Source organism: Sinocyclocheilus rhinocerous, unplaced genomic scaffold (genome assembly GCF_001515625.1).
Source record: "Sinocyclocheilus rhinocerous isolate Xijiao unplaced genomic scaffold, SAMN03320098_v1.1 scaffold601, whole genome shotgun sequence".
NCBI lineage: Eukaryota > Metazoa > Chordata > Actinopteri > Cypriniformes > Cyprinidae > Sinocyclocheilus > Sinocyclocheilus rhinocerous.
Window position 1 is genome coordinate 922736 of NW_015656605.1, and position 25279 is coordinate 948014.

At 39.3% G+C, this 25279-nt stretch overlaps 2 protein-coding genes across 2 annotated transcripts in view; one reads left to right on the forward strand and one right to left on the reverse strand.

The window, feature by feature from the left end:
- Nucleotides 1-20663, forward strand: part of gfm1 (G elongation factor, mitochondrial 1) — a 21649-nt gene extending 986 nt beyond the window's left edge. The window contains exons 3-17 of the mRNA XM_016528112.1: nt 41-173; nt 1231-1435; nt 2893-3009; nt 3117-3267; nt 4023-4177; nt 5216-5300; nt 5378-5515; nt 5597-5698; nt 6884-6940; nt 7014-7151; nt 7223-7307; nt 16316-16585; nt 16663-16823; nt 19752-19805; nt 20041-20663. Coding sequence (XP_016383598.1) covers nt 41-173; nt 1231-1435; nt 2893-3009; nt 3117-3267; nt 4023-4177; nt 5216-5300; nt 5378-5515; nt 5597-5698; nt 6884-6940; nt 7014-7151; nt 7223-7307; nt 16316-16585; nt 16663-16823; nt 19752-19805; nt 20041-20172 — 1983 coding nt within the window. The 3' untranslated portion in view covers nt 20173-20663. The remainder of the gene's footprint in view (nt 1-40; nt 174-1230; nt 1436-2892; nt 3010-3116; nt 3268-4022; nt 4178-5215; nt 5301-5377; nt 5516-5596; nt 5699-6883; nt 6941-7013; nt 7152-7222; nt 7308-16315; nt 16586-16662; nt 16824-19751; nt 19806-20040) is intronic.
- Nucleotides 9679-16147, reverse strand: lxn (latexin). The gene is made up of 6 exons (XM_016528147.1): nt 15744-16147; nt 15555-15623; nt 12297-12477; nt 12074-12210; nt 9937-9999; nt 9679-9865 (listed from the first exon to the last, which is right to left on the reverse strand). The coding sequence occupies exons 1-6, from the start codon at nt 15882-15884 to the stop codon at nt 9755-9757; spliced, it is 702 nt and encodes a 233-aa protein (XP_016383633.1). The 5' UTR covers nt 15885-16147; the 3' UTR covers nt 9679-9754.
- Nucleotides 20664-25279: the final 4616 nt, after the last annotated feature.

Sequence of the window (25279 nt, forward strand, 5' to 3'; positions counted from 1 at the left end):
TGTCTCTGTGTGTGTGTGTGTGTGTGTGTGTGTGTCTCAGGTGAGAGGGAAGGATGGAGTGGGCGCGATCATGGACTCAATGGAGTTAGAGAGACAGAGAGGAATCACTATCCAGTCCGCTGCCACATACACCATGTGGAAAGATCACAACATCAACATCATCGACACACCAGGTAACAGCCGACGGACTCTGAGAAACAGGGGGCATGCTGGGAGAATACAGGCGGATAACACACTTCCAGCTAACAGGGAACATTCTTCCAAAGTTTTGAACAAAACGTGCTTCCAGTAATCAGCAATGGATGCTCTGCAGTGAATGGGTGCCGTCAGAATGAGAGTCCAAACAGCTGATAAAAACATCACAATAATCCACAAGTAATCCACAGCACTCCAGTCCATCAGTTAACATCTGGAGAAGACAAAAGCTGCAACAAATCCAGCATTAAGACCTTTTTAACTTTAAACCGTCTGCTCTTTAATAACATTAAACTCAAAACGTTAGCACAAAAACACAATTGATACATTTTTCATGCTTTTAGTTGGTAATTCTTCTAATGCGTATTTTAAACATTACTGCTTACTAATGTCAGAACGTTCAGAGAATATTAACGAGGCGTTCACACAGTGATTAAATGGAGCGTTCCCTTAATGTTTTCTCTAATGTTCCTAATACCAAGAAAGATGTTTTTAAAACATTATAAAAACCAGGATGTTTTGAACCTTCAGAGAACAGTCAGAAATAATGTTTTATTTAATGGGGACATTAGAAAAACATTCTTAAAACATATTTTTCTAAGCTGGGCTACTGAATGTGTGCAATTCAGTGACTCAACCATTGTTTTCAGTGTTTAATTGGAAAAGATGACTGTATTTGTTTGTGAGATGATAACTGTGCAGTGAATTCAGTAGTCAGTGTGATGGAGTCGTGTAACGTTATGCTTAGATTCACCTTATTTTGGGCATTTGTAACTTAAATGTTACAGGCTTAGGGTGTCATTTGCTTCCAGTTATTTTACCTGTATGCAAACAATCCGTCAGGCTGATTCACAAATGCATTGTTTTACCGTTTTCTGCACTTCTAGTAATTGACCTAATGAATCTGGTCTCACACATTCACAGAAAACAGCTTATTCCATGTTGCAAAATAAGGTGTGTACTACACACGGTTTCATGTGCTTGGTCAGATCTAGTGTGCAGTGTGTGCAGCTGATGTTGTGATGCGCTGGTCAGGTCACGTGGACTTCACCATCGAGGTGGAGCGGGCTCTGCGTGTGCTGGATGGAGCGGTGCTGGTGCTGTGTGCCGTCGGAGGAGTGCAGTGTCAGACCATGACCGTCAACCGGCAGATGAAGCGATACGGCGTGCCCTTCCTCTCCTTCATCAACAAACTCGACCGACAGGGCGCCAATCCCAGCCGAGCGCTGCAGCAGCTGAGGTGAGTCAGCACCGGCGCAGAACACACCGATCCAAACCGGCCCGGTCCCCCAGAGATCATGATTCAGGCTTTGAGCTTTCTGAACACGTTTAACTGTGTAGAGAGGCCTTTAAAGAGACGGTTTACCCAAAATACTCACCCTCATGCCATTCAAACCCATACGACTTTGGTTAATCTTTGACACGTGAAGATATATTAATGAACTCTGAGAGATTTTTTTTGTCTCTATTGAAAGTATTCACAAAGAAATACACATAAACGTCATCCATATGAATAGAGTGGTTTAATTCAAGTCTATAGAGACGCGATTGCTTTAGACGATGAACAGATTGAATGTAGGCTTTTATTCACATATAAATAATGATCGACACACAATCATAGAGCACGTCAGATATGGCAAACGGAAGCTTTAATGTGCTTGCTTGATGCACAAAAACAAAAAATATCGTGATTTGTGTTTTAAAGATGAACAAAAATCACTTTGGTTAATCTTTGACACGTGAAAATATATTAATGAACTCTGAGAGATTTTTTTGTCTCTCTATTAAAAGTATTCATAAAGAAATACACATAAACGTCATCCATATGAATAGAGTGGTTTAATTCAAGTCTATAGAGACGCGATTGCTTTATATACGATGAACAGATTGAATGTAGGCTTTTATTCACATATAAACAGTGATCGACACACAATCATAGAGCACGTCAGATATGGCAAACGGAAGCTTTAATGTGCTTGCTTGATGCACAAAAACAAAAAATATCGTGATTTGTGTTTTAAAGATGAACAAAAATCTTGCATTTGAGTGACATGAGAGTGAGTAAATGAAGACATAATGTGCATTTTTAGGTGAACTATCTCTTTACTTGGTAGTACCTAAGGGTTAGACACTGTGTAGAACCAGAATGTGAGCCATTTATATATATATATATATGTGTGTGTGTGTGTGTGTGTGTGACCATGGCCCACAAAACCAGTCATAAGATGAACAAAATGCATTTGAGTGACATGAGAGTGAGTAAATGAAGACATAATGTGCATTTTTAGGTGAACTATCTCTTTACTTAGTAGTACCTAAGGGTTAGACACTGTGTAGAACCAGAATGTGAGCCATTTATATATATATATATATATATGTGTGTGTGTGTGTGTGTGTGACCATGGACCACAAAACCAGTCACAAGGGTCAATTTTTTTCGAAATTGAGATTTATGCATCATTATGCATCAAAGATAAATAAATAATCTTTCCATTGATGTATGGTTTGTTAGGATAGCACAATATTTGGCTGAGATACAACTATTTGAAAATCTGGAATCTGAGGGTGCAAAAAAATCTAAATATTGAGAAAATCATCTTTAAAGTTGTTCAAATGAAGCTCTTAGCAATGCATATTACTAATCAAAAATTAAGTTTCTTGGACTCAGAAAATATATATATATCTATTTTTTTCTAGGACTAAACTGAATCATAATGCAGCGTTTATCAACATTCCCATCGGACTGGAAGGAAATCTGCGAGGGATCGTTGATCTGATCGAGGAGCGCAGCGTCTTCTTCGAAGGCCCTTTCGGGTAGAGCGTGTGCTTGATGCTTTACTTTCTTTAGCGCTTTGTACTTTGAGACGTGCTGTAAATCACATGGTCTCTCATCTCCGTGTCTTTGTCGTTTCTCTCTGAAGTCAGAGCATTCGTTTCGATGAGATCCCGGTGGAGATGCGCGCCGAGGCGGCAGACCGCAGACAGGAGCTGGTGGAGTGTGTGGCGAACGCCGATGAGACGCTTGGAGAGATGTTTCTGGAGGAGAAAGTTCCCACGGTGGACGACATCAAGGTTTTTCAGATGCTGTTCAATAATCTGAAGCTCTGTTTCAGTCCCTAGTGAGACTGTTTGCTTCCTACATAGACAGCAAGTACATGCAATGTGTAACAAGGACACTGTAGAATAAAGTGATACCAAGCATCCTAATCAAAAATAGACCCTCATAAGTCTATATCTCAAACTATATCTCAATATAGGCAGCAACACAAATTATACAGTTTAATATTAGACTCAAATCAATACATCAAAATGTTGATTAAAAACAAATTCTATTTTTATAGTGATGCACCAAAATGTTTTTTTTTTACCAAACCCCTCAAATTAAAGTTTTTATTAACCAAAAAACAAAACTGAAATAAACTTTATTTAATAATAAATTAATTAGTTACCTTTTTTTTTTTACTTAATCAACACTCAAATAAAAACGGACTTGTATATGAACATTTAAATTGCCCATAAGGCAGTATCATATCAGCATTTTTAATGATAAAATTGTTTCTACACCAATTCATTTTTGATTGTTAAAGAAATAGGCCGTCCGAGATCAGGATGAGTTTGTTTCTTCATCAGGTTTGGAGAAATGAAGCATTGCATCAGTGTCTCAGCAATGGATGCTCTGCAGTGAATGGGTGCCGTCAGAATGAGAGTCCAAACAGCTGATAAAAACATCACAATAATCCACAAGTAATCCACAGCACTCCAGTCCATCATCTCACTCTTATGAGGTTTTTTGATCTATCTGCTGAAGTGTTTCTCCGTGGTTTCAGGCTGCTGTGCGCAGGGCGACTATCCAGCGCGTGTTCACTCCTGTTCTGGTGGGCAGCGCCCTGAAGAATAAAGGAGTTCAGCCGCTGCTGGACGCTGCGCTGGAGTATCTGCCGAACCCCACCGAGGTCAAGAACTACGCCATCCTGAACGAGGAGTGAGTTGGCAGTGTTTTTCTGACATGATGTTCAGGAGATGTTTAGCAGAATGTTCACGCTGCTCTTGATCAGACAGTAACTGCAGACAGGGACCACAAGCATATGAGTAGTCCTATGCTTGAAAATGTCATTTCCATGTATTCAAATACGGTCTGTCAGGTTTAACGTCTCAATCACATGCTCTGTTTGAATAAATATCAGAATGAGTTTTCAGAGCTTGACCGCAGCTGGTTCACAAATCCTTTCATTGTGTTGATTTCTGTGTGAACTACTACAGGGTTTCTGCGGCTCTTGATTTGCCCTTCCACTAATTAAGTCTTAAATCAGAGCAAAAATGTCTTAAACTCAGTCATGGCAGTAAATGTGAAGCTCTTCCCCAGTGTTTCTGTCTCGTCTCCCAGTACAAATATCTAAACATCCTTAATTCAAGATGCATTTACTGGAGATGCAAACTTAGTTATGAAGTCTTGTTTTATGAGAAATTGAACAAATTAATTGAGTTTATGCTTAAAACAAGAACAAATGTGACCCTGGAGCACAAAACCAGTCATAAGTGTCAATTTTGTGAAATTGAGATTAATGCATCATCTGAAGCTGAATAAATAATCTTTCCATTGATGTATGGTTTGTTAGGATCGGACAATATTTGGTCGAGATACAACTATTTGAAAATCTGGAATCTGAGGGTGCAAAAAAAATCTAAATATTGAGAAAATCATCTTTAAAGTTGTTCAAATGAAGTTCTTAGCAATGCATATTACTAATCAAAAATTGAGGAAGAACAGCACTTTATTGTGGTGCAATCAGAAGGTACAGTAAAAGTTATTTCCATATTCTAGTGTTGGGTTAAGTGCTATTCAAGACATTTTGTAAATGAATGAATAGTAGGAATTTGTATCTTCAAGCTTTGAAGTGTTGCATTTGCATTTCGAGAGCATAGTGACGTCTTGTGTTCCTTACGTTTTCTGTACTTGATCTTAAAAAGTTCTTAAGCCTGCACTACTGCGACGGGTCTGAAATCCGTCTCCACGTTTCAGGGCATCTAGTGACGGCTCCAGGATTCTGATGGACCCCGCGAGAGACGACACGCATCCCTTCGTCGGCCTGGCCTTCAAGCTGGAGGTGAAGCAGGGTTGTGTGAACCGAAGGAAGGGTTTCTCAGTTCTTTGAGCAGTGTTTGATCAGCGGCGTGTGTGCAGGCGGGGCGTTTCGGGCAGCTGACGTACGTGCGTGTGTATCAGGGCTGTTTGAGGAAGACGGAGTACATCCACAACACCCGCTCGGGGAAGAGGGTGAGGGTCCAGAGACTGGTGCGACTCCACGCCGATCAGATGGAGGTGAGGCGCGTCTGCTGCTGCGCTTCAGGCAGATCTCCCGCCAGCAGAGTCTGAGAGTGAGTGTGTTTCTGTGCTCTTCAGGACGTGGAGGTGGTGTTCGCCGGCGATATCTGCGCTCTGTTCGGCGTCGACTGTGCCAGCGGAGACACCTTCACTGCCCGCACTAATGCCAACCTCTCCATGGTATGTGATGAAGAGCAGTCATCCTCACTAAACCTGTCTGGCTCATACTGCACCAACTCAGGTTTTGCATTGAACAACAGTAATATTGTGAAGCTGTTTTCTATGTGAATATGTGTTAAACTGTAATTTATTTCTGTGATGCGCAGCTGTATTTTCAGCATCATTACTCCAGTCTTCAGTGTCACATGATCTTCAGAAATCATTCTAATATGCTGATCTGCTGCTCGAGAAACATTTCTGATTATTATCAATGTTGAAAACAGTTGTGCTGCTCAATATTTTTGTGGAAACGGTGATAGATTTTATTTTTCAGGATAAACAGAAAGTTCAAAAGAACAGCATTAATTTGAAATAAGAAACATTTCTGATTATTATCAATGTTGAAAACAGTCGTGCTGCACAATATTTTTGTAGAGACCGTGATACATTTTATTTTTCAGGATTCACAGATGAACAGAAAGTTCAAAAGTATAGAAATAGAAATATTTTGTGACATTATAAATGTCTAGTTTGATAAGTTTAATGCATTATTAAATACATTTCATACTGGACCCAAACATTTGAGTAGCAAATATAAAAAACTGAAAAGTGAAATTTCTTATTAGTTATGATTGATTTAGTATTGATTTTCAGTTTTGTCTGATTTTGAGCTAAATTTAGAAAAAAAATAAAACGCCTCATCAGTCACAGGAAAGATTATAATCTAAGAGACTATGAGCAGTGTAATTTTTGTATCGTTGAGATTATATAGTTTTTATTAATATTTTGAATCAGTTTTATATTTTCAATTTTCATTTTTAAGTTTTGGCAATTGTGCGTTTTTTTTCTTTTTTAGTAGTTGTTTTGGTTTTTGTAATGTGTATATCGTTTTTATTAATTTTTATTGCAGTTTGAGTTATTTTAGTTCGTCAAGTGAAACTAAAATGAAGGTGAGAAATGTTGCCTAGCAACTGGCTGAAATAAACTGTATATATATATTTTTTAATGGTTTTTAGTTTCAGTTTTAACTGTAATAACCATGAGTGTGAGAACTCAAATTTTGACCAAATGTGCAGTGAACATCGTGGTAGTTGTTCTGGTGTTGTAATGCTGATTTAAATCATTGCACAGCTCTCTGATTTACTGCATTACAGTGGAAATGTACTATATGTGTGCAGTAATCCTAATGATGATGTGTATTCGCAGGAATCCATTCACATTCCTGATCCCGTGATCTCTATGGCCATAAGAGCCTCCAACAAGGTAGAATCACACGTTCGTTCTCTCACAGCGGACCCTTCAGACACAGACTAATGCAGCGTCTTCTGTCCTCCAGAACGACACAGACAAGTTCTCCAAGGGAATCAATCGCTTCACCAGAGAAGATCCCACGTTTAGAGTCCACTTTGACACGGAGAGTAAAGAGACCATCATCTCGGGCATGGGAGAGCTGCATCTGGAGATCTACTCGCAGGTACTGAGCGCATGCATCTGTGTGTCTGTGTAACCACACACGCATGGTAATCTGGAGTCTGTGCGTTACAGAGGATGGAGAGGGAATATAGCTGTCCGTGTGTGATGGGCAAACCCAAAGTGGCCTTCAGAGAGACGGTGACCAGCGCTGTGCCGTAAGTCCTGCATTTACACACATGAGGAAAACACTTTCATAGATCTCATCCTAAACTAAAACCAGAAACATTTGCATTATTTGAAGTAAGCATTAAAGGTCCACTGACGTGCCTTGAAAGTGCAGCATTATTATATGTGCTGAAGACAGGGCGGGACATATGGAGCAGCTCCGCCCCTTTTTTTTTTTAAATAGCCAATTGCGTTTCGTTTGTATCACAGCTTGGCCAGAGCCGTCGGTTGAGCTCGGCAAACCAGACTTCATTCACCCCATAATGGAAAGCGCACGGTTTGAATCGTTCCCTATCCTCTATATAGTGCACTACGTGTCATTCAGCATACAGAAAACACTAACAAGTGAGCGATTTCAGCCACGGCTTCATAGTGTCGGGGGGCGGGACGCTTCGGATTCTAGACCGCTTCTGATTGGACGGAAGATCTGAAGGGCAGTATGATGTCATCAAAATCCTTGATCCGTATTGGCAGTAGACTGAAGCTGCGTCCCAAATGACGCACTAGACACTATGCCCTTAAACACTGTGTACTTATGCACTATGTACTCAACCGTATAGCGTATGAATTTTACAGTGATTTTGTCATTCATAATCATAATCTGACAGCCCCTCCTCCTCACGTAATTAAAGCTGCCACAGTTGAGTGCATGAAGCGTTTTTCGGTTAATCAAGTGCATCATCCGGGTTTTTAGTGCGCTTTTTCTTTTTGTAATTTTCAGTGTGAACACACTAATAACTATTTATTAACGGCACACAAACATGACGGTTCGATACGTACCTCGGTTTTGATGTCACGGTACAGCAGGGGGAAAACTAAACATAATTGTTTTTTTTATTAAACAGTGGTTTAATGAAATATCACTCTTTCTTTAATTAAATTCAGTTATAATTAATATTTTCTTAGGGATAAAAATCTACGCTCTAAACTATAGGGAGCCCTTTTACATTAGGCTACTATAAGGTTACAGTTAACAACAGAGCCCAAACTTAATTACTATTTATTTTTAAATATAACAAGCAACACTCAACTTTAAAAAAAATGTATGCATGTAAATTGCACATAATGCAGTTTTTAAATTAACTTCTAAATTAATTACTAAAAATTCTGTTTGTTGAAATACATTCATTTACACAGTGCCGCTCATAACAGATTTATTTAAACACACATTAAATAATAAGGCATCACTAACAGGTAAAGTAAAATATAATAGTCTAATATTTCGCGAAATGCTTTTCTCTAGACTTCATGTATAGCGCACTAACGAGCTGTGGACACTGAGGACTGCCTGAGGGAAATTAAATACATTGTATACAAGCTGTTTTACTGACGTCTCTCCGCGGTTGAAACACTGATTGAGTGATTACACGAGGCAGGAGATGTTCATTCATGTTTATTTCGTGTTAAAACTACTAGAGGAAGAGATGATCGCGCTGCCGTTTGAACCGAGGCGTTTATACAGCGATCTGTCGCGCCACATCAAAGAGCGCCAGAACCTCATCTATTGCTTGAATTTCCTGAGAAAGGACATCATTTGAAAGATGAGACTTTGTTTCTTATCAAAAGTAACAAAATAACTAAGTTTGCAATGAAGTTCCACTCGTGCAGTGGTTAAAACAACGGACCAAACCGAAAGACCTGTGTACAGTTACACCGCTACTATTTATACTACTAAACAACTTAGAATAGGGCACAAAGTACATAGCTTGTAAGTTTTGAATTCTTATATCTATTTATTCTAAATGCAAATTTTGTCATTGTTTTGGAGCACACTAGCTTATACATAACCTTAAGGATAACATATTCATACTAACAGCCAAAAAACTTCCATTTTGATTTTAGGGGGACTTTTACTGAAATAAAATAATAATAAAAAAAAAAAAAAGTTATTACAGCTAGTTGCCAAGGCAACATTTCTAATTTTCATTTAGTTTATTCTTATGTACTAAAATACCTAAAACAAAATAAACTAAAACTTAAAAAAAAAAAATTATATAGACATATCTAAAAAAAAAAAAAAAAAAAAAAAAAAAAAAAAAAAAAAAAAAACTATAATAATGTATATATATATAAAAACTTCAGTTAGTTGCCAAGGCAACATTTTCATTTCATTCAACTTGTTCTAAAATACCTAAAACTGAGAAGACATTAAAAAAAAAAAAAAAAAAAAATAGAAATATAATTTAGTTTATATTTAACTAAATTAAAATATAAAAATAAAATCTAATTCAAAATATTAACACAAACTATATATCAATGATACTAAAATGACCATCGATTTGATTGGGTGAGCAGTGATTTTAATAGAGGCAGAATCTGTGAGAATCGTGGGTTTGTCTGTGATGAACACACGCTTGCAGCCGCTGTATCGGTCTGTCTTTATTGGTCTGGATGACCGGCACACATTCAGCACAGGGTTAGCACAGGTTTAGCACAGGGTTAGTTGGGTGGTTTGGTGGCGTGAGGGCATCTGGGCTGCCACTCGGTCTGCAGGACCCTGACGCCTCTGTCTGGAGACCAGGACGCCAGCAGCTTCCACTGAACGATCTCCTACAGAACACACACACCGTCAACACACACACATCAGTGTCCACAGACGATGAGTAGTGTTTCTGTGTTACCTGCGAGGGGAGGTCATGAAGAAGAACCACAAACTCCAACATCAGCTGCTCCTCGCTCGACTCCTGAGACACACCACAGCACTCTTCAGCCTCTCGTTTATGATTCATAACCACACGACAGTAATGTAGATCACTTACAATCACAATCACGCTTCGTCTGCTCGTATGAGTACTGCTTTCCACATGTTAGAATAATAGTAAAGCGATAAGCTCTGAAATAACACATGATGATGTAGTGATGAAAACATGACACGCAAATGAAAGTCTCTTCTCTCTGAGCTTCTGTTCATGCTGAACATGCATCAAACACCTTCATCAGGTGCATCATGGGATGCTTTTAGACACTAGCGAAGCAGGAACGTGTGATGATGAGCACTTCATGACAGAAAACTAAAAGTTAAATTACTTGAAATGCATCGCTAATTAATAAAAATTAGCGATGCACCCAAACTAAATTTCTCCACCGAAAGCGGATTATTCAGAATGATATCTGCCGATATTGATAGTTTGGTTTTCTTAAGGAAACAAAATCTCTCCCAACTAATGCTGTGAACTACACAGGGATCCCTCTCATTTGGTACATTACTATAACATTAGACGTTATAATTAACAACAAAGCCCAAACTATTATATTCAACCGCTGTTTATTTTTAGATGTAATAATCACACTCAAATAAAAATGTTAGTATGCAACTCAATTTTACATAAGGAAGTTTTCATAAAAAAATAGTCTTGACAGATTTATTCAAACATATGTATAATTAACAGTAAATAAGCTCCCTCTAGTGTTTTATAGCTAACTAAAGTGACGTTAAGTGAAATTGTTCACAAGTTGTTTTATTTGACGTCATTATTTCGGTTGAAACACAGATTCCTCAATTACACGACGTTAAGTTGTTCGGTGTCTTTCAACACCTTCTGATGTTCTGTCACGTTTATTTTGTGCTATAACTTGTATTAAAGACTCTTGCTTGAACTGAAGCTGCTATAGTGATCTGTCGCGCTACATTTAAGAGCATCAAAACGGCATTTATTGTTTGAATTTTGCGATAAAATGGACAGGATTTGTGAGCTGAGGCTTTGTTTTTACTCAGAAAAAAAAACGCACAAAGCTCTTTGCGATTATTGGATGGGAGGCGGCTACAAATAATGTACGGTGAAGGGAAGAAACACGGATCTGGCAACCCTGACTCGAACTACAGGTGATTCATAGCGTCAAACCAGTTAACGCTATTTTTTTTTTTTAAGTGAGATTGCGTTAAAATATTATTTTCGCATTAACTTCGACAGCCCTAAATTCTACAAAAGAGAGATTTTGTAACATTACAATTTGTTAACTTTATTTAATGCATTAACTAACATTAATGAGCAATACATTTGTTACAGTATTTATTAATCTTTGTTAATGTTAGTTAATAAAAATACAACTGTTCATTGTTTAGTCCATTTTAGCTCAGGATTATTAAATAACATTAATACTTATTAAACTTTTCATTTTAATAATGTATTCTTCAGAAGTATTTTTCATTGTTAGTTTATGTAAACGAATGTAGTTAAACTTTAAATAATAACCTTATTATAAAGTTACTGATATTTTCCTCCGACATGAGTTGCAGTCCCGACATGTTTTCCGCCGTTTTGATTGACAGTGATTATATAGGCATTTTAAAAACTAATAAAAATGACAGAAACATGCAACAAAATGACTAAAACTTTACCTAAAGTTACTAATTCTAAATACAGCATCTCAAAAATACTAAAATAATGATGCTGCTTCTTCACCAGCCACTAAAAAACCTAATTTAGGAAATATGTGTGTAGACACAATTAGGGCTGTCAAAAAAAATGTGAATTTCGAATATTCGTCAAATTAAAAAAAACAACCTTGCATTCGAATTTAAAGGGGTCATATGATGCGATTTCATTTAGAGTGTTACAAGCTCTTGGTGCATAAAGAAGATCTGTAAATTTGCAAAGACTAAAGTCTCAAATCCAAAGAGATATTCTTTATAAAAGTTAAGAGTCAGCCACACCTACCTAAAACGGCTCGTTCGAACACGCCCCCACATATCTACCTCACTAAAATTAATGCAAGTTCAACTTTTAAAAAAACATGTCTCAAGATGTTTGCACTGACCTGCTGTGTGACGCTGGCCACCTGAGCCATGTTGAACTCTGTGTTCTCACTGGACTCTCTGAGCATGATGAAGGACGCGGCCACACGAGCCAAACGCCAGAACGGCTGCATCTCCTCGCTCATGTTACCGTAGCTGTCTGCAAGCACGGCAGAGAGAGAGGCTGTTGCAGTGCATTGTGGGACTGTCGTGTCAGATGTAGGTTAGTTTAGGTGTTGGTCACACCTGGTATGTCGCGCGCAGAGACGGCGCTGTCAGGCGTGATGTGTTTCTGGTAGAAAGCCTCCTCCTCCTGCGCTGTGCGGTTGATCTGCTGCAGAGCCTCACAGCGCAGCTTCACGTCAGGAGCACTGTGCCGCTCCGTCCGAGGGAACAACACGTCCGCTGAGCACCGCAGCGCTGGGCCCTGACGCACAACAACCACCACTCGACATATTACTGACCGAAAGATTTATAATGTTACAGTAGATTTCTATTTCAAATAAATGCTGCTCTTTTGAACTTTTACATTGTAATAATATTTCACAATATTACTGACTTATCAAAAAAATATAAATACTGGTGAGCAGAAGAGACTGCTTTCAAAAATATTAAAATAATCTTACCGACCCTAAACTTTTGTGTACCAAGAGAGCTAAATGACCCTACAGCGGTTCTCTATCAGCTCGAAAAGATGCACATCTGAAGGTCAAAAGGTCAAATTAAAGCTCATATTTAGGAATGTAAATATGCATAATCGGACAATAAACATTTAATGCATTGACATTATGGAATGTAATAATATAGTTAAGTAATTTAATGTAATATAATTAAATAATAGCACCTAGTGAGTAAGACGCACACTCTTTCTGGCATTCATATTTCTGTATGTCCATCAGAGCAAAGTAGGTTCATTATTGTTTTCTTCTCCAAATATCTCTACATATCAAATATATATTTTGGAATATTTGGAGAATATTCACCTTCTGAATGCGTCTACTGCGATTAAAATATTTGAGGCTCTTCAAAAAGACTGAAACAAGCCATTTTAAATCATAAAGTTGCACTACAAATAATCCTTATCCGTTAGTTTGACTGAATGAGCTTGACATTTTCTGCCATGCTCCATTTTTTTCCGTCAGGAAATTAATGTAACGCTGTATCACAAGAATATCTGTATTTCAGGAATGTTTCTAAAGCTGGGAAAAGTACATTATATTAAAATAATGAGAAGCACTTCGTTATGACGGAATATTTTGGATTAATGCAACACGCGTATGTTACAAAACAGACTTGCATAAATTACTACCGTAATATTTTACGTGTCTGTAGTATTGCTGAAAGACTCATCTGAGCTTTTATTGATTGTCTGCTGATAGTAATTAGCTCATATGTTTAGGTGTCCTTTGAAGAGTGAGGAGAATAATATCAGCTCATTTACAGAGCAAACGTTTAAACCGATTTATTGACAGTATGGCAAGCCATTTCAACATTTAATCCTTAAAACATATTAGTATTTATTTTAATGCTACTAGTACTTTTTTAGCTACTAGTTTCTATTCCATTAAGTACTAGTACTTATTAATTAGCTACTACTACTTATTCTTTAGCTACTAGTAATTTTTTAAAGATACTAGTACTTATTTCAGTAGTGACTAGTAACTATTCTACTGTTACTAGAAACACATTTCCAATTTTTGTCATTGACTTCTATGGGGATCTGCCATACAGTACTAGTCAGAAGTGAATAGTTGACATCTGAATGTATTTCAATAGTGACTGGTATCTTTTTAAATATTACTAGTAAGTATTCATTAGATACTAGTATGTATTTATTAAATACTATTACTTTTCAATTGATATTAGTGCCTATTTAATATTTAGTAGTCGTTATTCATTAAGACACTGGTGCTTAATTATTATACACTAGTATCTTTTGTAATCGTTACTAGTAACAAATCTTATTATAATAGTCAGAACTGCTTTTTTTACTCGTCTTATGTTATGACTAGTCATATATATTATTAGGGATGCACGATATTGGATTTTTGCCGATATGCTGATATTTTTTAACTAATTTTGGCCAATAGCCGATGCCGATATATTTCCTTTTGTTTGGAAACAACACCAAGTCTCTCCTGTACAGAGATTATAACAAATTATTTTTCCTTTTGGTTAGTTTTTAACAAAAACTTACTTTTGAGAATTAAATAAACAATGAAGTTATTTTATAATGAGAATACACTGAAAGCTTTGAAAATAACTATAAAGCAACTATAAATCAATGCTTAACATTTTATTTGAATAATTAACGTTTGTAGATGGTCTAAAGCAAAAGAGTTGTACACATTCTGAAAATCTTTTAGAGCTCCCTGTATTTAAGTTTTCATAATCGGTTTGAAAAAAACAAAACATATTACACATTAATGAATAAATCATTGCTGTCGTGATCTTATCGCTGTCACACCCTGAGCACATGTGAGTTATTCATCTTATCGGCAAGGCATATCGGCATACTTTTTCATATCGGGCCAATGCCGATATTTGCATTTTAAGCCATTATCGGCCAATCCCGATAACGTTCCGATAATATCGTGCATCCCTAATATATATATGCTAGTCACTATTGTTATACATACTAGTCAGGACTGAATATTTGATATCTGAAATAGAAGTCAATGGAAAAATGTATGCTAACACTTTAGTTTTAGGTCCAATTCTCACTATTAATTAGTTGCTTGTTAACTTGCATATTACTAGCATATTGGCTGTTTATCAGTACTTATAAAGCACATATTAATGTCTTATTCTGCATGATCTCTTAATCCTAAACACCATATCTAAACTTAACAACTACCTTACTAACTATTAATAAGCAGCACATTAGGAGTTTACAGAGGCAAATATCGTGGTTAATAGTTCGTTAATAGTAAGAACTGGTCCCCAAACTAAAGCATGACCAAAATTAGAAATGTGTTACCAGTAACAGCAGAATGGTTACTAGTCACTACTGAAATAAGTACTAGTATCTTTTTAATAGGTACTAGTATCCAATTAATAACGATTAGTATTAAAGGGGTCATATGATGCGATTTCATTTTTTCCTTTCTCTTTGGAGTGTTACAAGCTCTTGGTGCATAAAGAAGATCCAGTATCTAATGAATAAGTAGTAGAAGCTTTTAAAAAAGTACTAGTACCTAAATAACAAGCACAAGTACCTTAATAATAAGCACTAGTAGCTAATGAACAAGTACTAGTACATAATAGAATAGATACTAGTAGCTGAAAAATCAGTACTAGTATAGATACTAGTTAGTTTTAAGGATTAAATGCTAAAATGGCTTGCCATGAATGCTGTTTAAGCATGTATTTAGTATCAGTACTGGGTGCTCAATAAACTAGAGCTCTGCAGTGGTAACTGGTCAGCTGGTTAGGCAGGAGTGAGTCAGTGGTTAGTGGTTTCAGAGCAGGTTAGTAATGGATAAGAGCAGAAGTGAAGCGTACCGCACTGCCACTGGCCCAGTCCGTCACTGAGAAATCCAGCTTGTACTTCCTGCCTCCTGCTTCCACATCCTGTCAACACAAGGGTTAGCGTTAGCAAACACTGTGATCCAAGTACACACTTCACAGGTCCGGTCTTGCCTCAGATGAGGTGTCTCAGAGTCACGAGAGCGAGCTGAATGAGTGCCTCACCTCCGCACTGGCCTTGTGCACCTGCTGCAGTCCGAACACCCTGAAGGGCGAGCCGTGGTGTGTGTTCAGGTAATGCAGGGCCACCTGAGCCGCCCGCCGCGCCGGGTAGTGTGTGGGCTCCAGATCTCCAGTGCTGGCCATGTCCTCCGCCGTCTGAGAGAGTCAGAGCAGAAACAAACACCTGAGAGAGTGTGTGGGGCGCGGCACTGGACTCTGACCCTTTAATCACCGACTGTTGCGTAACAAACCGTGTAAAGAACATGTGATCACTGTCAAAATGAAGGAGGCGATGAAGAAATGTTCAGCTGAACAAACAAAAGATGAAGAAATGTAGGGATCTAACAGTTACTGCCGCAGTCACTGAGATGGGAGTCTTTCACTTCCTGTTTTGTGCAATAGCCCCGCCCCCTCTTAAAGAGACACTGCAGCTAGATTAAAACAGCTGACTGCTGAAACACTACACAGAACCTGATGAAGAAACAAACTCATCCTGATCTCTGATGGCCTGAGGGTATATTCCTTCAAAACTAAAATACAGAAATGATGACTTTCAAAATGTTTCTGTCTCTCAGCCTCATTCCAAACTGGTTTCTTCTGTGGAGCGCAGAAGATCGGGCTTGATCATTTCTGGCTGATCTATGGCTTTAGGTTGAGTGTTTCTATCACTGGTGAAGTGTGTGTGGTGTTCCGTCCTCAGGGTTTCAGGGAAGCGTGTGAGAAGGGTCCTCTGACGGGACACAAGATATCTGGAGTGCGTTTCGTCCTGGAGGACGGAGCTCATCACATGGTGGACTCTAACGAGATCTCCTTCATCCGGGCTGGAGAGGGCGCTGTAAAACAGGGTATGATGAGCAGATCATTCACTCTCATCTTCACTGACGTCCGATCAGAGCTTCACGTGCGTGTCCCGTGTCTTCAGCCATTGAGAAGTCCAGCATGGTGATTCTGGAGCCGGTGATGTCTGTGGAGATCGTGGCCCCTAATGAGTTCCAGGGGGTCGTTATTGCAGGGGTCAACCGTCGTCACGGGGTCATCACGGGACAGGACGGGGCAGAGGGCTATTTCACTCTCTACGCTGATGTGAGTCACTTCAATCACACTGACTGATCACAAACGGCTCAATCTCACCTCTCAAGTCTTCATCAGCCCAAAATCAAAGATACAAATTATATATTTATAAAGCGGAGAGTTCCGGTCCTTGATTCTGATTGGCTGAGCCGCGTTCGAAGCTGTTGTAAATGACTCTACAAAGTAACATACACCTTTGTTTACGTTTGTGGTAGTGTGTGGGCTCCAGATCTCCAGTGCTGGCCATGTCCTCCGCCGTCTGAGAGAGTCAGAGCAGAAACAAACACCTGAGAGAGTGTGTGGGGCGCGGCACTGGACTCTGACCCTTTAATCACCGACTGTTGCGTAACAAACCGTGTAAAGAACATGTGATCACTGTCAAAATGAAGGAGGCGATGAAGAAATGTTCAGCTGAACAAACAAAAGATGAAGAAATGTAGGGATCTAACAGTTACTGCCGCAGTCACTGAGATGGGAGTCTTTCACTTCCTGTTTTGTGCAATAGCCCCGCCCCCTCTTAAAGAGACACTGCAGCTAGATTAAAACAGCTGACTGCTGAAACACTACACAGTTTGTGATGCATTTAGGGATGGATTATAAAGCTAAAAATGACTCTTATCTCTGTAGTTACTGAAGGTCAATCAGAGAAACCATCATTACAACCAAACTGATTTGCCACATTCATAATGTTTAATGCAAGAAGTAAAATACTGTACAATCCATTTAAACCGAACCAAGGCTTTTTTCATCTTTATTTATTGGTCTGTCTGTCTGTTCATCTATCTATCTATCTATCTATCTATCCATCAATACGTAATACATTTTTAATTAATTAGTGAACTGTTATTTTTAAATATATCTTCACTGAAACACTTTAAAGCGATAGTTCACCCAAAAATGACAGTTCTCTCATTTTCTCTCCCTCATGTTGTTCCAAACCTGTATGAGTTTCTTTCTTCTGTTGAACACAAAAGAAGATATTTTGAAGAATGTTGGTTCCAAACAGTCGATGAACCCCATTGACTTGACTTCCATAGTATTTATTTTTTATTTTTTCCAAACTATGGAAGTCAGTGGCTAACTGCAAGTGTTTGGTTACCAACATTCTTCAAATTATTTTCATTTTTGGGTGAACTATCCCTTTAAATCCTGTAAAATCCCATGCAGTGATTTCTGTGAACATTTTTGAGTGATAATGGAAATGCAGTGTGTCTGTGTGCACTGTATGTATGTATATATATATATATATATATATATATATCTCTATCTTACCAACCAAAGACTATTGAATCGATGGTGAATATTTGATGTGTATAGTCCAGCACTAATTGTTATGCTGCAGGTTTGACTTCACTCATAAGAAGCAGTCTGGAGGCTCGGGTCAGTATGGTAAAGTCATTGGTGTCCTGGAGCCGCTGGACCCCGAGATTTACACAAAGCTGGAGTTCAGCGACGAGACCGTCGGCACCAACATCCCCAAACAGTTTGTGCCGGCTGTGGAGAAGGTGAGCCGCCCGCATCTCACGAAGAACCATTCAACATCCACACTAGCTCTCATAAACAGGAGATCTCAGGACTTCAGATCTGGAGAAATGCAGCACTGCATCAGTGTCTCAGCAATGGATGCTCTGCAGTGAATGGGTGCCGTCAGAATGAGAGTCCAAACAGCTGATAAAAACACCACAATAATCCACAAGTAATCCACAGCACTCCAGTCCATCAGTTAACATCTGGAGAAGACAAAAGCTGAAACAAACCCAGCTTATTGTTTTAAACACATACGAGCTGGCGTGAACTCGAGTGTGCGAGGCGGTGTCAGCAATCTCCATTTATTAGCTTGTTTAGCTGTGCAAAAACAGTTCATCAATAAACTAGTATTTGTTTTTAAATTATTTGAAATGTATTAACGTACTTATAAACCCTCATTTGTAGCGCAGATGTTTTGACTTGCTTTGTCAGACGTGAACTGAAGTCTCGCACAGACACAAGTCAATTTTTTTACAAGAAAACAATGTAAAACCATAATACATATAGAATACATTGAAATAAATTAGGTTAATATTATAAGAGGGTTACCAACGGGTATGTTCAGGGGTTGGTGAGGACCATAATTAAATGTATGCAATTAAACAACTCAATAATTACTTAAAAATAATCATGCAAATTAAGAATTATAAAGCAAGTGCTATAAAAGAGTATAAACTGCTAATACATCCATACATGCAAAAACTATAGGGTCCTGAAACTGCAGCCTCCTACTCATCTCCAGTGCCAAAATATCTCAATATTTCACTGACCGTAAAGCAAAAAGATATGTATATTTAAAATTATGAAATATTTATACTAAAGTATCATTATTTTTCTTTTGTTTACAGTTAGATAATATTGCAAATAGCATAAATTAATGAATAAATAAAACCCTCAAAACCAAAACATCCAGATGCTTTGCACAGTAGTAATGTGAAAAGTGATTGTGTGTGTGAGAGTGTGTGAGTGTGTGAGTGAGAGTGTTAGTGTGTGTGTGTGTGTGTGTGTGTGTGTGAGAGTGTGTGTGTGTGTGTGAGAGTGAGTGTGTGTGTAGTTCCAAGCGGCACACGACACACGGCACGGGCCCCGAGCTCTCGGCAGAAACACAGAGAAACCGGCAGAGGGTCTGGAGCCCTGAGCAACACTGCCGGTGAGGGCTGAACACACACACACACACTAACACTCTCACACACTAACGTGTGTGTGAGAGAGTGTGTGTGAGAGTGAGTGTGTGTGTGTATATAGTACATATCCAGCATACAGTATAAACAAGTTAACAATGACTCAGATTTCAGATCTTTTGTTTATTGAGATGAGATCTGCTACTGTGTTCTGTTGCTGAAGTTCTGTGATTATGATCATATTGGCATAATGGACAACTAATCTCTGTTGACCTGGTGTTTTCTGGGCTAGATCCCGTTGAACGACATGTTCGGATACTCGACCGAGCTGCGCTCCTGCACTGAGGTAAAATGTGAACGTGAAATCAAAATACTCTCTCTTATGTGTTCCTGGTCTTATTGTGAACGATTCATCTGTGAATATTATTCTGAGAGAAAACAAAACATCAACTGCCTTCGTAATCTCTCTTTAAATTGCAGCAGTTCTTTGTGAAATGAGCGATCAGTTTCTGATGAACTAAACCAGTGTTTCATGTTGATGTGAGTGTCTCATTCCAGTGTGTGTGTGTGTGTGTGTTCAGGGTAAAGGCGAGTACACCATGGACTACAGCAGATATCAGCCCTGTCTGCCCTCTGTACAAGAAGAGCTCGTCAACAAACACTTGGAGGCCACGGGACAGCTGCCCGCCAAGAAGAGCAAGTGGAAAAACTGATGCACCGCACACAGTTCAGATCTGTCGAGGACACCGCTGATTTTAAATTCTGCAGAGATCGGCTTTGGTCATGCACTGTAAATGTATTTGTACAGCGAATGTTTGCAAATGTAGTAAAATCATGATCTGTTTAAACTCGTCCCGTGTACTATATTTCACGCCTAACCTGAGCAGAAAACAGCTGAAGAAATCTGCATTGAAGGAGAAACCTGAACCTTATCTACTGTTAGACAGCAGGGGGTTTTCCAGAAACATGGGAAGCAAACGGATAACATTAACTTTTGTTCCTAATCCTGAGGTAACTTTCAGGGTAAGTAATCATCGTCAGCAGCTGATTGTGTGAACATGAGCTGCTCTGGAGTCAGTTTTCCTCAGAGGTTTTCAACAGGTCTGACAGATTCACACATTATTATAATAGCTCATTTTGGAATTTTAAAGCACTGTTATAACATGAAGCAATGTTCATTATAAAACAGAGAGTTCCGGTGCTTGATTCTGATTGGCTGAGCCGCGTTCGAAGCTGTTGTAAATTACTCTACAAAGTAACATACACCTTTGTTTACGTTTTTGTGCTGCTCGGCAACCACTTTGTTGCAACCACAACTGTTTCTGAGGAACTACATTGTTTGGTGGAAGAATACTGTTAAATACTAATAAACAGTTAATGTGCTAGTGATATGCATGCTAATAAGCGACTAGTTAATTGTGAGAATTGGTCCCTAAAATAAAGTGATACCATTCATTTTTTTATCCGATATGAAGACGTGTGCATAATCCACAGTGGAAACACATTTACCGAATAAATTCCTAACGCTTTTGGTGTACTGTTTTTCCGATACTATATAGTAGGGAAGCATGCGATTTCAGATGCGTTGAATGTCTCCTGAGATGTCTCCTTCATCTGATTGCTGCCTTTGATATCCCACAATCCTGTGCGTTCCATTCCATGACAACGAAACAATAAAATGAAATGGCGTCTGGAAGTTGCAGCTGGTGGTCAGCTTGTGTGTAAATGTATGTTTTGACCAAACTTTTTCACTTTTAATGTCATTACTAGTGAGAAATTAGTATTGTAGTAATTCAATGTTTGTTTAGTTATCACCAAAGTGCTCTCTATTTTGCTGTACATCATTAGATCATTATTCTGTGTCAGAAATCTGTCTGAAATGAGTTTTGTGAGGAACCTCAGTGCTCAAATGCTGTCACTTAGCAACACCTAACAACCACACAAAAGAACATGGAAGCCACTTAGCAACACCCTAGCAACTACCAAAAGAATGTGGTAGCCAATTAGCAACACCCTAACAACCACCAAAAGAATGTGGTAGCGAATTAGCAACACCCTAACAACCACCAAAAGAATGTGGTAGCGAATTAGCAACACCCTAGCAACGACCAAAAGAACATGGTAGCCAATTAGCAACACCCACACCCTAGCAACAGCCCAGAACTCCTTAGCAACAACCTAGAACTCCCTAGCAACACCCGAAGAACAACCCAGAAGCCACTTAGCAGCACCCTAACAACCACCCAAAAGAACTTGGTAGCCACTTAGCAGCACCCTAACAACCACCCAAAAGAACTTGGTAGCCACTTAGCAACACCTTAGCAACCACTCAAACAGCACACAGTAAACCTCAGCGAACCCAGTCACCCGCTATTGTGAGTTCTGCACAAGGAAACAAGTTTTTCTTCAGGAAATGTGTAGCTGGCGTTCACAGAGTCTGACTTTAGCACAGCATGCGTTACCTCAGGCTGCGGCGGCGCTGGATCCGCGGCTCCTCTGCACGCCAGCGGAGGCTCCTGAGACGCGGGTGGAGCCGGACTGAGCTCAACCACAGAGAGAAGCAGCCAAACTGAGCAGAAGGTCTTCATGATCGGCTCCGGAGAAGATCTCAGTCCTGTGCTGCTGTTTATACTGCGGAGCGCTGTTGCGTAACACGCGCGTGAGCTGACGCTTTCCAGATGAGCGTCAAGATCTGCCCGAGCGACCAGTACAGACTGCTGGATCACGACAGAACAAGCTGAACCGAGTCCCCAGCTCACACACTTCGGCTTTATGTAGATACTATGTGCTGTTGTATGCGGACCGTCCGCGCGGTCTCAAAAAATTACCTGCACACGGATGGGGTGCCCGGCTGTCCGCGAGCCCTCCTGATGACGAAAATGACGTAATGTGGACGCGGACGGCTGAAGTCAGTCCTGTGCTGCTGTTTATACTGCGGAGCGCTGTTGCGTAACACGCGCGTGAGCTGACGCTTTCCAGATGAGCGTCAAGATCTGCCCGAGCGACCAGTACAGACTGCTGGATCACGACAGAACAAGCTGAACCGAGTCCCCAGCTCACACACTTCGGCTTTATGTAGATAAATCCGCGGATAACATGACATCTGTGCTGCTGTTTTCCCTCCGTGATTATGTCATTAAGGATCTGGCTTTTGTTAGTAAGAATGTATTGTATCGAGTTTATAAAAACCCCAAAGAAAAGTTGATTTTGAGGGAATACTACTACAACAATTCATCATCTATACATCTGCAGCATCAGTCTCCTGCTTATTTTATTGTATAATTTGGGTGGCACATAAAGCCAGTGTGCAGGCAGCAAACATTTCTTGCGATTTCTGTTAATTGTGTAAACGAATAATTCTGTTTTGAGTTGAATTTTAATATTAGTTTGAATTCAAATTAAAGGGTGGATTTCAGGAACAAAAATGTAATAAAACTTTAAAACTGGTCCAAAAAATACAACATTTGTAACGTAATATATCCCCAAACAGCTGTCAATATCAAACAAAAATATCATATTTAATTTAAGTTTTGTTTTTAAATCACTGATTGTAAACTACATTGGCACTAACTGTGGTAGCCACTTAGCAACACCCTAGCAACCACCAAAAGAACGTGGTAGCCACTTAGCAGCACCCTAACAACCACCCAAAAGAACTTGGTAGCCACTTAGCAGCACCCTAACAACCACCCAAAAGAACTTGGTAGCCACTTAGCAGCACCCTAACAACCACCCAAAAGAACTTGGTAGCCACTTAGCAGCACCCTAACAACCACCCAAAAGAACTTGGTAGCCACTTAGCAACACCTTAGCAACCACTCAAACAGCACACAGTAAACCTCAGCGAACCCAGTCACCCGCTATTGTGAGTTCTGCACAAGGAAACAAGTTTTTCTTCAGGAAATGTGTAGCTGGCGTTCACAGAGTCTGACTTTAGCACAGCATGCGTTACCTCAGGCTGCGGCGGCGCTGGATCCGCGGCTCCTCTGCACGCCAGCGGAGGCTCCTGAGACGCGGGTGGAGCCGGACTGAGCTCAACCACAGAGAGAAGCAGCCAAACTGAGCAGAAGGTCTTCATGATCGGCTCCGGAGAAGATCTCAGTCCTGTGCTGCTGTTTATACTGCGGAGCGCTGTTGCGTAACACGCGCGTGAGCTGACGCTTTCCAGATGAGCGTCAAGATCTGCCCGAGCGACCAGTACAGACTGCTGGATCACGACAGAACAAGCTGAACCGAGTCCCCAGCTCACACACTTCGGCTTTATGTAGATAAATCCGCGGATAACATGACATCTGTGCTGCTGTTTTCCCTCCGTGATTATGTCATTAAGGATCTGGCTTTTGTTAGTAAGAATGTATTGTATCGAGTTTATAAAAACCCCAAAGAAAAGTTGATTTTGAGGGAATACTACTACAACAATTCATCATCTATACATCTGCAGCATCAGTCTCCTGCTTATTTTATTGTATAATTTGGGTGGCACATAAAGCCAGTGTGCAGGCAGCAAACATTTCTTGCGATTTCTGTTAATTGTGTAAACGAATAATTCTGTTTTGAGTTGAATTTTAATATTAGTTTGAATTCAAATTAAAGGGTGGATTTCAGGAACAAAAATGTAATAAAACTTTAAAACTGGTCCAAAAAATACAACATTTGTAACGTAATATATCCCCAAACAGCTGTCAATATCAAACAAAAATATCATATTTAATTTAAGTTTTGTTTTTAAATCACTGATTGTAAACTACATTGGCACAATCATCAGAGATGGACCCGTCAGAAGTAGTTATTTGTGTAAATGCAATGCAAAACATTGTTTTTGTTTTTTTGTCCATCACCATGACCTTTTTTTTCTTTTTTTGTGGACACGCCCCTGACTTCAATAGTAATATTGTTTTTATTAAAAAAGAATCTCCAGTCATTTTACATTTTTTTCTAGGTTATTTCTACTTTTTTAGCACAATTTAAAGTCGTACTTCTTTACTTTCAGTCAAGTACTGTAATGTTTTTGACCAGATACTTGTACTTTTTACTCGGTATCTGAATTTTCACTAAAGCATTGCTGCATGAAATGAAATGCAGTGCTTGTTGCTGAGTAACGTTGGGCCTCTGGTTCCAGAAGCGTCTGTTTTGCTCGAGGCCTCACACTTTCTCACTAAACATGATGCATTCTGCAGCCCTTCTGCTTTCCACGACCATTAGTAAAGCCGGGAAGTCTTGTATTATTCCTTAATCAGCAGAAAACCCCACAAACACATGATTCCTGCCTTCATCGGAGCCAGATTACGACTATTTGATCAATTCTTGACATACATGACATTCCTGATTTGAAAGTTATGGCCAGTGATCCAGATGCTTTCTGTGACATCGGTGGGTGTTTTACTGCATCCAAACAGCCTTTGCACGTTGTAAACGTTATGCATTTTGAATACTTAAGTCTTCTTTGAAACTTTGGACATTTGGCTGCTTTGGTTATTTCGATGAGTGATACACACTGATACTGATACTAGGTTTTTCAGCGCAACAGTCGCTGTTTTTAAAGCAGCACTTTGTAACTTTTGGCGCTCTAGCGGTTAATAAACAGAGCTGCACACATCCCGCGGAAGAACATTCCAACCGGATCTACTTCTCTAAGTTTATGTCTCTGGCGATTCACGCAGGTATGTGTTACTCCGCAGCGGTGACCAGGCTACAATAGTCCAAATATAAGTACTTATTATAAGTGTACCGTAGTGATTCGGAATAAGACAAAAACGCGGTTTGGAAGATGAATTCATGATGTACTTGTTCATTATATACAATTTGCAAATTGTAAACACA

Bases quoted from the DNA above. Each gene is read 5' to 3' on its own strand.
- lxn (XM_016528147.1), bottom strand. From the start codon at position 15,884: ATGGCCAGCACTGGAGATCTGGAGCCCACACACTACCCGGCGCGGCGG. The intron at 12,478-15,554 runs GTACGCTTCACT...GTTGTGCGTCAG, and splicing joins ACTGGGCCAGTGGCAGTGCG to GGCCCAGCGCTGCGGTGCTC. The intron at 9,866-9,936 runs GTAACACAGAAA...TGTGTTCTGTAG, and splicing joins TTCATGACCTCCCCTCGCAG to GAGATCGTTCAGTGGAAGCT.